The 12,182-nt window shown below is 51.5% G+C and overlaps 1 protein-coding gene across 1 annotated transcript; it reads left to right on the forward strand.

Annotated features, from left to right (window-relative positions):
• Positions 1–7,330: 7,330 nt before the first annotated feature.
• Positions 7,331–10,723, forward strand: TMEM86A (transmembrane protein 86A). Its single transcript, XM_011937525.1, has 4 exons — positions 7,331–7,402; positions 8,097–8,198; positions 9,161–9,425; positions 9,802–10,723. Exons 1-4 carry the CDS (start codon positions 7,331–7,333, stop codon positions 10,236–10,238), a joined length of 876 nt encoding a protein of 291 aa, XP_011792915.1. The 3' UTR covers positions 10,239–10,723.
• Positions 10,724–12,182: the final 1,459 nt, after the last annotated feature.

Here is a 12,182-nt window from a genome sequence, read left to right on the forward strand (position 1 = left end):
ACGGGGTTTCACCGTGTTAGCCTGAATGGTCTCGATCTCCTGACCTCATGATCTGCCCTCCTCGGCCTCCCAAAGTGCTGGGATTTCAGGCTTGAGCCACTGCACTGGCTTTTTTTTTTTGAGATGAAGTCTCACTTTGTTGCTCTGGCTGCAGTGCAGTGGTCTGATCTTAGCACACTGCAATCTCTGCCTCCCAGCTTCAAATGATTCTCCTGCCTCAACCTCCCAAGTAGCTGGGACTATAGGCATGCACCACCAAGCCAAATTTTTTTTGTATTTTTAGTACAGACGTGGTTTCATCATGTTGGCCAGGCTAGTCTCCAACTCCTGACCTTAAGGGATCTGCCTGCCTTGGCCTCCCAAAGTGCTGGGATTACAGGCATGTAATCCCATGCTTGGTCTATTCCTTTACTGTCTTAATAAACTTGCTTTCACTTTATTCTATGGACTTTCCCAGAATTCTTTCTTCCATGAGGTCCATTAACCCTTTTTTGGGTCTTGATCAGGATCCCTTTCCAGTAACAAATAGGCAAAGGAAGGGAAAGGAAAGAAGAGTAAGTATCTTGTGGGTAAGGGGCTATGCTGGCTATGGTGTAGCAGGATGAGCCGCAGACAAAACTCCTCAGACACCGGATTAAAGAAGGAAGAGGTTTTTTATTCAGCTGGGAGTGTCCGCAGACTCGCGTCTTAAGGGCAGAGTTCCCCGAGAAAGAAATACTTGTCCTTTTTAAAGGCTTACAACTTTAAGGGGTCCACGTGAAAGGGTCGTGATAAATCGAGCAAGCGTGGGAAACGTGACTGGGGGCTACATGCATCAGCTAACAGAACAAAAAGTTTTACAATGCTTTTTTCATACAGTGTCTGGAATTTACAGATAACACAAGTAGTTTAGGCCAGGGGTTGATGTTATTATTATTACTTTGTTTAACTCCTAGGGCCGGGTGGTGGTGCCAAGGTTGTCTGGCTATTTATCTTTTGTTTCTTTCTCGCTTTCCTCCTGTCTTGTGAACTAGGCAAGGTGGGGGGGAGGAGGGCAGCAGGAGTAGTAGTGGTCTCCTTCCTTAATGGTAAATGCATCAGCAAACTTCCTTTCACACCACCCCTGCCAGTTTTGCTATTTTATAGAAAAGGAAATTGAAACTCAGAGGGTTAAACAATTTGCCAATGCCACACGGTAGACGAAGAGCCTTAAACCCATGTTTGCCTGGCCCCAAGCCCAGAGGCTAACCGGATAGCCCGGAATGTCCTTAGGTACACTGCCCCACATATTATCTCAGGACAGCATCAATAGTTAACCCTCACCAAGGGTCTGGAAGAGAAGTTCTGCTAAAATCTTTGTCCTTTTCTGAAGTGCCTCCAGGAGGAGACTCTGTGTCATTGACCACATCGACCACTCCAGGGTTCGCCTCCCTGACCTAAGCAGGCTTCAGCATGACAGAGGCCTTCTAGAATGGATGTTGTTAGAGAATGGGTGGCAGTAGGAATCAGCCTAGGATTCTAGGCTGCTGATTCCTGTAAGCAGGAAGGGCAGGAGGGACCTGGAGGAATGCCTGGGCTGGGGTTGGGTATGTGGAGCCTCCCACAGACCCTGGGCCATGGGGCACACAGTCAGTAATGGTGATGGTTCACGGTCATTTATCTTCAAAGCTTCTGGCCTACCACAATGGGGAAGCAGAACCAGCACCTGCCACCTGTTCCAGAGGGAGGGAACAAAAGCACAAAACCCACAGATCATCTGTGAACATATACTTCTCTGGGTGTGTCTGTCTCTTTCCCTGTGAGTATACTTGGAAGTAGGTATATCTGGGTGTGCCAGATACATTCTCAGCATATCTATCTATCTGTGTGTTTGTCTTCTTCCTTCTTTTCCTTTTTTCCACCATTCTCTTACATGTTTGTCCCCCAAGTACTTGTTCTAGTCCTCTTCTCTACTCCCTCAAGGCTCCTCTCTGGTTCATCACATCCATAGACTTTCAGTATGGTTGAGACTTCCAAATCTTCCCTGTGACCCCAAGCCCTAGTTTTGTATCCAGTTCCACCCAAACATTCTCCACTTGGCTGACACACATTCAGCTCACTCCTAACAACTCAACAACTGACGCCCTCACACTGTTATCAGAACATCTGACCTTGTCACACCCTCCTTAACATCTCTGATTTCTTCACCATATCTACAGGTGCAGTGGGGGTAGAATCAGGTTTGGGTGGTGACCCTGAGAGTTGGTTAAAAGTGCTCTGGAGGCCAGGCATAGTGGCTCACGCCTGTAATTCCAGCAATTTGGGAGGCCAAGGCGGGCGGATCATGAGGTCAGGAGATCGAGACCATCCTGGCTAGCATGGTGAAACTCCATCTCTACTAAAAATACAAAAAATTAGCCAGACGTGGTGGTGGGCGCCTGTAGTCCCAGCTACTCAGGAAGCTGAGATAGGAGAATGGCGTGAACCTGGGAGGCGGCAGTGAGCCGAGATCACGCCACTGCATTCCAGCCTGGGCGACAGAGTGAGACTCTGTCTCAAAAAAAAAAAAAAAAAAAAGTGCTCTGGAGGCCTGGAACAGAAAAGAACTTAGCTGAGATCCAGCATCAGGTTGGGAATAAGATAACCAGTTTAGGACTGGATTATGATTTCAAGCAGGACAAACTAAGTGAGGAAAAATATCCTGTGGCAAAACAACAGGGGTCAGAGATGAAGGAGACCACTGGGTGAGAAGAAGCCCCACGGGGGAAGTGAGGCAAGCCCAGAATGATGATGCGTCATCATGTCTGTGCCTTGCCTATGTCTCTGGTGGGTGACAACGGGCACAATTAGAGATGCTAAGGAACAGAAGACAATTGGTTTAGTGTCATCTACTACATAAAGTCTAAACTTCTTAGTAGAAGTTTCATATTTATTTATTTATTTTGAGACAGAGTTTCCCTCGTATTACCCAGGCTGGAGTGCAGTGGCACAATCTTGGCTCACTGAAACCTCTGTCTCCTGGGTTCAAGCGATTCTCCTTGAACCAAGTAGCTGGGATTACAGGTGCCCACCACCATGCCCAGCTAATTTTTTTTTTTTTTAATTTTTAGTAGAGACAGGGTTTCATCATGTTGGCCAGGTTCGTCTCGAACTCCTGACCTCAGGTGATCTGCCCACCTTGGCCTCCGAAAGTGCTGGGATTACAGGCATGAGCCACTGTGCCTGGCTGAATAGAACCCTCAAGACCTGAATTGGCTCATGCTTCTTCAGTTTCACCTTCTCACTCCCCAGCTCGAATCGGTACTACAGGTATTTCCCTGAATTCAGTGTGTCTCTTGTGCTTTTATGTACACATGCAATTCCCTCTGCCTAGAATGGCATGTCCATTGGTGTCTGCTCAATAAAGACTAACTCGTTCTTCTAGATTTAACTCTAGCTTCTGCAATTGCTCCAGGTGCAATTTATAATTCTAATGTCTTTTTTAATGCCACCTGTGACACCTTCATACTTCATTAGGTCAGCTGCCACATTGTGTAATTGTTTACTTGCCTGTCTGAAATGAACTGTGAGCTCCACAAGGATAGAGAATATATTTTACTCAATATTTTACACCCCAGCACCTAATACAGTGGCTAGCACATATTAGGTGCACTGTAAACACTTGTTGGATGAATGAGTGAGTGAACGGGCTCACAAGCACAGGGAAAATTACCAAGCTGTGTGAAAAGGGCCATGCTAATATGTTGGAAAGGAAGAAATGCCAGTTCCTACCAAAAGGAAGAAATGCCCATTTTCAGGCAGCCATATCCCACTTTTCACCTCCTGCAATACGCAATTCAAAATAAAAACACTAGTAAATAGTAAATAAAAATTTATTTTTGAAACAACAAATCTCAACCATGTGAATGAAGTCAGAATAAGCTCTTTCTCTTGGGGAAGAGGGTGGTGCCTCTGCTTTGTGGGCACCTATATCAGCCAGGGTGCTGGCACACTCAGTAATTTAAGTGAAGAGAAGTTAATGACTATTTGCAGAGATGAAACTAGCCATGGGTGAGGAGGCACCTAAACACTAGCAATAGCACCGGGCATGGTGGCTCATGTCTGTAATCCCAGTACTTTGGGAGGCTGAGGCGGGTGGATCACCTGAGGTCAGGAGTTCGAGACCAGCCCGACCAACATGATGAAACCCTCATCTCTACTAAAAATACAAAATTAGCCGGGCATTGTGGCGCATGCCTGTAATCCCAGTTACTCGGGAAGCTGAGGCAGGAGAATTGCTTGAACCCAGGAGGCAGAGGTTGCAGTGAGCATAGATCACACCACTGCATGGCAGCCTGGGTGACAGACCGAGACCCTGTCTCAAAAAAAAAAAAAAAAAAAAGACTAACAGCAGGAAACTGTTGCCACCCTTGGCCTGAAGGTATAGGGAGGGAGCCTGGGGCTGTAGCCACGGAGAAGCAAGGCCACAGCCAGAATCTTAGTCTGGTCCATCAGGACTCATCTATGCTCTCCTCTCCTGCCTCTGAATTTCACTGGCTGAACTCAACCAGAAGCCAGAGCCCTGGTGATCCCTGCAGATACAGTCCATAGAGCTCAGGCTCCCAGAACAGGGTAGAAAAGAGCCAAGAATGAATCTAGGTGGTGGGAGGGCAAATGGAGAAAAACCGGCATTGAGGGGAGATGCCTCCGCTTTGTAGGCGACCTGTGAATATGATTAGTTTGCCTACTGGGTAATCAAGCACTGAGTGGAACCCTGTAGATGGGAGTTCTGAGTCTCATGTTTTGTATCGTCAGGTATTTGTGTGTGCAAGCTTTTTAAAACTTGTGCCACTAATTAGTAGGTCTTGGGTGGGGCAAGGGCACCTAAGTTTTTAAAAGCTTCCCAAGTGATTTTGATAGGTACCTCTTGTTAGGAACCACAGATATAATCTACCTTCTCATTTTTATAGAGAGGCAAACTAAGGTCTAGAGAAATGAAAAATGCCCTAACTTGGCAATTTCTGTTTGAGAACTATCCCTCAGGTGATGTTAGAGGGTTTGGCTGGAAAACTGGAATATTTGCACCTTCTACTAGCCCATTTCCTCCATTTTATTCATGAAAAAAACTGGAGCTCCAAAGATGGGATGATGTGCTCAATTATACAACCACAGTAGTGAGTCACGGAGAAGGAAGCACTAGGGCTAAGAATGGCATTTCTAACTCTCAAGCCAGTGTTCTCGCTAGGCAGCACACTTTGTAGAAATGTGTGTGTGTGTGTGTGTGTGTTTGTGTGTGTGTGTATGACAAAGCCCTGGGGCAGCAGTTCTAGTCCTTCATTATGGTAAGGTGCTCTCCCCGAAGCCCCTAACTGGAAAGAAAGTGGAGTAGGCAGAGGTCATTGACTCTTAGAACTCTATGCTGGAGGGGACTGGAGGGGATGGGGGGAAGATCTGGGTGACCTCTGTCCCAAGTCTTGACTCTCACTCTTGTTGTACTGGGCTCTGAAGCTCTGGTTGCTAATTCCGTCACCAGAAGAGGACTATCACCCCTCTGAATGGGTGTTGGGACTTCAGGGAAAACTGGGTAGGATCCAGAAGACAAAGGAAGAGACCCATTGTGGGAGGGGCCTACAGGAGACTTCAGCCTGTGGGTCTCTGCCCAAACAGCACAAGGCTCAGGACCAGCAAAGGGCCTGTGACACCATGCAAGGATGTTTGAAACTCCTTTATGGCTGCTAATTAGGGCTGGTTACCCCTTTCGCATCAATTCCCAAAGCCTGACACACAGCTACTGCCCTTCTACAGCAGATTACACACCACTTGCCCATCCTTTGAGATACAGCTGAAATCTCCATCTCCAGGATTGCTAGACTTAAATTTCCTAAAACCAGCAGCCCTTCCTCTTCCCCATCCTATACATGTCAGAATTGGGTGGAACCTTAGAACTCACCCGCTCATCTTTTAAGCGAGGAAATCAAGACCAGAGAGGGGAAGTGATTCACCCAATCTAACAGCATGGAAGTGGCAAAACTGGGACTAGATTTCAGTCCATCTGGCCACCTACTTCTCCATCCATGTAATTCCAATGATTCTGAACATGCGTGGCTCTGAATGAGCTTGTGTTCGTTTAGTCTACGTAAAATCAACATTAAATCAACTTGGGACGTATTTTTGGCAAAGTTAACTCACGCTTCTTTGGATCCTTAAGTATACTCAGGTCTGCCTGTCTGTCATTCTTGGGGTGCTCTTGTATGTGTGGCAGTTGTCTCTGAGTTGTAAGAGGTGTGTGCCTACGGGCAATTATCTGTATTTGTTTCTATATTAGGGTCATGGATTTACGAGCTGCTATAGAGCCCCTGTATATGTCTCTATTCTTACTTGGAGAATATATGCCAATTTGTGGTTATTGGTTTTGGATCTGTGTACTTGTTGAGTGCTTAAGGGTAAATATGATTCTGTATGTGTGATGTATATGCTACGATTATGGGCCCATGGCTGCTGCATACCTATATATGTGCCGCTTTTCAAGTTGAATGTTTTGTGTTTGCTGATGATTTGGAGGTGTGTTTGTACACAGTGAAGGTTGTGGGTCCAGTTGCAATTGTATCGGCGTGGACTGCGTGTTTAAAGGCTTAAGAGAATCTGTCTTGGCCTTTTGCTCCTGGGTTATGAGAAAATGTATGTGGCTGTGCGTCCAGGACAGCAATGTGTTTGTCTCTGAGCCAAGCTCAGTCCGCACCCAGGAACTGGGGTCACGGTCACATTCACGTTCCGTGGACGCCTTGGCACGGCCTCCCAAGGGGGCGGGGCCTTGGGGTCTCCGCCTTCTGACCCCTGGGAGATGCCTCGTTTCTCCGAGCAGCAGCCGGGGGCCTGGCCAGCGCCGCCAGCCGGGCCCCGCCCTCCGGGCTCCCGCCCGCTCATTGGCCCGGGCCGCGGTGACGTCACGGGGCTAGCTGACAGAACCCGGGCGCCGGGCGCTCGGGAGGTATTGTCCGTCCCTCCGCGCTTTGGAGAATCGTCGCCGGCTCACCTGGCCGTGGGCGCGTCCTGGCCGCTGCAGCCCGGAGCGGGGTGCCAGCCGCCGCCGCCGCCGCCGCCGCCATGGTGTCCCCGGTCACTGTGGGGAGTGAGCGAGCGAGCGAGCGAGCCAGTGCCCGGCGCGGCTGGAGCCCACCGGCCTGGCCACCGGACTTCGGCAGGCCGAGCTGCTAGGGGCCGAGGCGGGGCAGGGGTCCCGCGGCGGCCGGCGTTCCCCGGCGGGAGGCGGGCGCTGTCACGGCCCCCCCGCTCCTCAGACTCGCGGCGCCCCTCCTCACTCGCCCCCAGCCCGCCCGCGGGAGGGAGGAAAACACTAGCCACGTGACTCGGAAGCGTGACTTTGTTGATCTCCATGTATTTGGCGCCGGTCGGCGGGGTCGGGGCCCGGGAGAGGAGGGGACCGCTGCCGGCCCCCGGGTTCTGCGTAGGCGGACCACGGGGAGGCGTGGGGGCGGGGAGTGCTGGGAGGATGACAGGGACCTCCTGGGAATGCCGTCCCAAGTTTGTTTCCTAACCTTCCCCATTTTGTAAACAAGTTGGTGGCGGACGCCCCTGAGTCTAAGGAGCGCTGATAACGCGCTGGGGGAAAAGGGGGCATTCTCTCTGACATCCCCTGCTTTTCAGACTTTCTCAACTGGAGCCTTTTGTTTCGTCTCCCCATCCTCCTTATTCTACTGTTGGCTTCCCTATAACTGTAAGGGTCTCCCCAGCTACTGCTAGAAAATATGGGGCTGGGAGAGGCCATGGAGCGGAGGTTAATGCTCCCAGGGGCTGGCAGGTGGTTGCTGGGCATTGTGGGCCTGGGCATCCCCTCCAGCCTCCTCCTCTGACCATGCCCCTACCCTGACCAGCCTTAATTTCCATGGGAAGTGGAAGTCATCTCTTCTCACTGCTCTTACCTCTGGCAGAACAAGGAAAGGCTTGGAACCTGGATCCACCCATCTGCCTCTTCCCAATCCTCATCATCATAGTCTGATTAGTCCTTAAGTACCTAGTGGTCTGGGAGTCTGAGTGTTTCCCGAGTCCTGTGTTGGACAGCTCACCTAGCCAGAGACACAATCACTTTGGGCAGAGTGTGGGTGTGCAGGGAACCCCAGCTGCTCCATATCACCCTCAAGGAATCTGTTAGCAGCCCAAGGAAGGGAGTTTCAAGGATCACAGATTCAGAACATTGCTGCAGCCCCCTCCCCCAGCTTGGACTCTGCCTGCAGTGGCCTTGGGTACAACCTTTCTTTAGCTGCCCTCTGCTAATCCGGCTGAGACCAAGTCAGCTGCTCTAACTTCCCCCTCTCAGTTCCCCATCTCCCAGCCTGTCTGCTGGCTCCAGATCAGAAGCTGGGAAGAGAACCCCTCCCCGCCTTCCTGCCTCTTTCTGGTGTGGCTTGAGTTGTTCTTGTTCTCTGGGAAATGAGACTGACTGACACACACCCTCCCTTCCCCCAATCCTTGAAATCTTTGGTGTTTGAGGGACAATTTTCTTGCTCCCCACTCATGGGTCCATTTGTCTAGCCTGCATCCCTAGCATAGCTCTCCTTGCCCTTGATGCCACCTTCAGGCTGGGGCAGGTGGAGTGGAGGCTGAGGAACAGATTGGTTGAGGAGGAGAGAGAGGCTGTGGTGGCTGAGATGGTTGGCATTGCCTGCCTTCCCACATTCCTGGCACACACCTGGTGTTGCCAGGGCCCTAAGGCTGCACCCTGGCCCCATGCTGAGGATCACGAGTTGGCCAGTCAGGGCGTCTCTGTGGTTTTCTTCTGACTTCACTCCATTCCAGACAGCTGGGGGCTGTTGCTGGCAGAGAGGGGGGCCAAAGGGGCCCTGAGGAGGGAGAAGGGAGAAGCACACTAGGCTGCCGAAGGGGACATTATTCCAAAGTCTGTTTGCTGCCCAGTGAGTGACTATTCCGGCCCAGCCCCAGGGCCAAGAGTGGAGGCAGACAGCAAGGACAGTGGAGCCCTTCCCCCTCCTAGTATACTGAGCCTCAGGGCAGTGATGGGTTTGGCCACAACCTGCTGGTTGGTAGAGGCAGGTCAGGCTGGGTTTCTCTGTGTCAGTCTTCTCAGGTTGGGGGTGGAAGTGAGGTGGAGGTATGGGTGGGAGTGTCTCTGGGTGGATGCCTAGGCTGAGGATGCTGGCTTTAAGCCCCCAGGTTCTGAGTGCTGCCCTTGTCCTGTGTCCTCCAGGTGAAGAGTGAAGGACCCAAACTGGTGCCGTTCTTCAAGGCCACCTGCGTGTATTTCGTGCTCTGGCTGCCCTCATCTAGCCCGTCGTGGGTCAGCACCCTCATCAAATGCCTGCCCATCTTCTGCCTCTGGCTCTTCCTTCTGGCCCATGGCCTGGGATTCCTGCTGGCCCACCCCAGTGCCACCCGCATCTTTGTGGGGCTTGTCTTCTCTGCTGTAGGTGACGCGTTCCTCATCTGGCAGGACCAAGGATACTTTGTGCATGGTCAGTGGCCATAGTAGTTGCCTGGGAGGAGTCCTGAGGCTAGGGGATAGAGGGTCCTGGGGCTGTGGGCAAAGATTTGGAAGAGGGAGTTCTTGAACCAGAATATGGGGAGCCTGAGGGTTTCTGAGGCCAGGGACTGTGAGGGTCCCTGTTAGGGGATGACCTCGCAGGGGAACTGGTGATCAGTTCCAGAGTCCTTCAGGGGACTGGGGTGGGGGTCTTTAACTTTAGATTTTCCTACCCCTGTTATCCCAAAGCAAAGCTGCTGGGTTATTCCAAACACTCCACTCCATCCCCACCTCCATCCCTACCCCTACCCTGTTACTCATTCTTCATCAAGCTTGCCCTCAGCTGCCTTCACCCCTCTTACCCCCAGGTCTGCTGATGTTTGCTGTGACCCACATGTTCTACGCCTCGGCCTTTGGCATGCGGCCACTGGCTCTTCGGACAGGTCTGGTGATGGCGGTGCTGTCTGGTCTGTGCTATGCCCTCCTCTACCCATGCCTCTCAGGTGCCTTCACCTACCTGGTGGGGGTCTATGTGGCCCTTATCGGCTTCATGGGCTGGCGAGCTATGGCAGGGCTGCGGCTGGCCGGGGCAGACTGGCGCTGGACAGAGTTGGCAGCTGGCAGTGGTGCACTCCTCTTTATCATCTCAGACCTGACCATCGCCCTCAACAAATTCTGTTTTCCTGTGCCCTACTCTCGGGCGCTCATCATGTCCACCTACTATGCGGCCCAAATGCTCGTCGCCCTGTCAGCTGTCGAAAGCCGGGAGCCTGTGGAACACTACAGACTGAGCAAGGCCAACTGAGGTGCCAGGGTCTGGTCACCCCTCTCTCCTCCTGGGGCTGGGGCCCAGATCCTGGAAACCTGCAGGAGCTGGATCAGGATGGCTGCAGTGCCATCCTGGGGCAGCAGGTTATGCCTGAGGAATTTGCAAGTTTGAGTGGGGAGGCTGGAAAAGGATCTCCCTAGTGGAACTCGTGGTCCAGGACAATGGTGAGAGCTTCTGACTGGAGCCAGAAGTAGACGTCTCCCCACCTCTACCCCATCAGGACTTTCAAAAGCCCCCCTGGAAGGTGATGGTGCTCAGCTTCTTGACACACCCCCTTCCCCTACCAGGTGGAAGAGTCTGACTCCATGTGTTATGCCTAGGACCAATGGCAGTGGTTCGCCCACTCCTCCCCTTTTTCATCTGCACAAAGTTGAGGGAAATGGGAGAATCTGTGCTGAGAAGACTTAGACCCAGGAGCCCCTTTCGCAGGCCCCTAGTTGGGAAGACTGGATGAGAGTGGAGCCTCCCTTTCTTTTCCCTCTTCTATCCTTGTTACTTGAACAATCTCAATCTCTGAGTGGTGGGTGGGGACATGAAGAGGTGTGGATCCAGGCTAGGCAGGAGAGAGAACATTTTTGGTCTCGGAGCTTGGGGTCTCAAGAATTCAAGTGGCCCCATCTCTCTCTCAGGCAAGCCCAAAGCTCAGGTCCCATATACCACCCTTAGATCCTGTCCCCAGGGCTAGGGTGAACCATGCCAAAGGAAGGGGCCAGCTTCTGTGTGTGTGTGTGTGTGTGTGTGTGTGTGTGTGTGTGTGTGTAGCCTGTCTCCTAGTCTGCCTATGTCTTTCTCTGCTATATGTTTCTGTCCTGCTGTCTGTCAAAAGTCTCACAGAGAGAGGGCCTCAGGGAGCTGCTGAGGGGTGCTGAGCCTGGCTCAGGGAGCTGGGACCCCTCCCCTCCAATACACATACTCACAGGGCTTTCCTCCTTGCCCCTCCTACACTAGGAGCAAGAGGAGGAGGCTGCAATGACACTCTGGGGTTTTAAGACCCAAGGCACATTCAATGCAAGGGGAGCAAGGATGGGACAACTCCATCTTCCGCTGCCCATGTGAAAAATAATAAAAATCAAGAGCCATTGGCTGCTCTGCTTGTGGGCCTGTGTGGCACATGCCTATCTGGGAGAGGGCATGGGGGCATGGTGCCAGGGGCTCTGGCTGTCCTCACAGCCTAGTCACAGTCCTGGGCAGTGCATCTTGGTGCCAGGCTGGCTCCCTGGCTCTGATGACACTGTGCCGGTTGGAGTGTGTCTCACTTCCCTGGTGTAGGTGAGGATGTGGTTTAGGAGGATGGGGGATGGGTGGTATTTGCCACTGTCCAAATTTGTCCTTGTTGTACTCCCCTGTGCACAGGTGCCCAGCACCCTTGGTGACCTTTGGTTATCCAGTATCACCTATTGCTGCCCACCTCCTCCCCTCCCCACTCGAGACCTGCTGCTTCCTTCAAAATGATCCAGATTCCCTTCAAGCATCTCCCTCATCTTGGACTCTGGGCTTAGTTGAACAGCTGGGAGCAATGGGATTAGATTGGCTGATTCATTCATTAGATGTAAAGCCCTGGCAGAATAATGTGTCACTCTGCTCCAGGAGCATTTGCAACTTAACAGGCAATGCCCTAACCCAGAAGTGGAAAGGGAAGCCTTCGGTGGTGGTGGATATGCCATCAGTAGAAGTGTTGCACATTTGTGGCAATGTGATTTAGGAGACTCAAGTGTCATGGGTGGTTGGATGATTCAGTGATTTCCAAATTAGTTTTTACAGAGATTCCTGGTAAGGGGTTAGCGAAGGAATAATGACCCCCTATCCTTATTTCAAGTCCAGTAGCTTCTTAGGTTGTGTTTTGTTTTGTTTTGTTTTGTTTTGTTGTGTAAGGATTCCACTGAAAAACGTAAGTTTGAAACTTAGTGAGCTGGATGATCA

The sequence above is a fragment of the Colobus angolensis genome, unplaced genomic scaffold (assembly GCF_000951035.1).
Source record: "Colobus angolensis palliatus isolate OR3802 unplaced genomic scaffold, Cang.pa_1.0 Scaffold164, whole genome shotgun sequence".
In the NCBI taxonomy this organism is placed as follows: Eukaryota; Metazoa; Chordata; class Mammalia; order Primates; family Cercopithecidae; genus Colobus; species Colobus angolensis.

Excerpts from the sequence above, each read along its gene's own strand:
- TMEM86A (XM_011937525.1), top strand. The coding sequence starts at position 7,331 with ATGTATTTGGCGCCGGTCGGCGGGGTCGGGGCCCGGGAGAGGAGGGGA. Across the intron at positions 8,199-9,160 it reads TCTGCCTGCAGTGGCCTTGG|GTGAAGAGTGAAGGACCCAA; the intron begins GTACAACCTTTC and ends TGTGTCCTCCAG. Across the intron at positions 9,426-9,801 it reads CCAAGGATACTTTGTGCATG|GTCTGCTGATGTTTGCTGTG; the intron begins GTCAGTGGCCAT and ends TCTTACCCCCAG.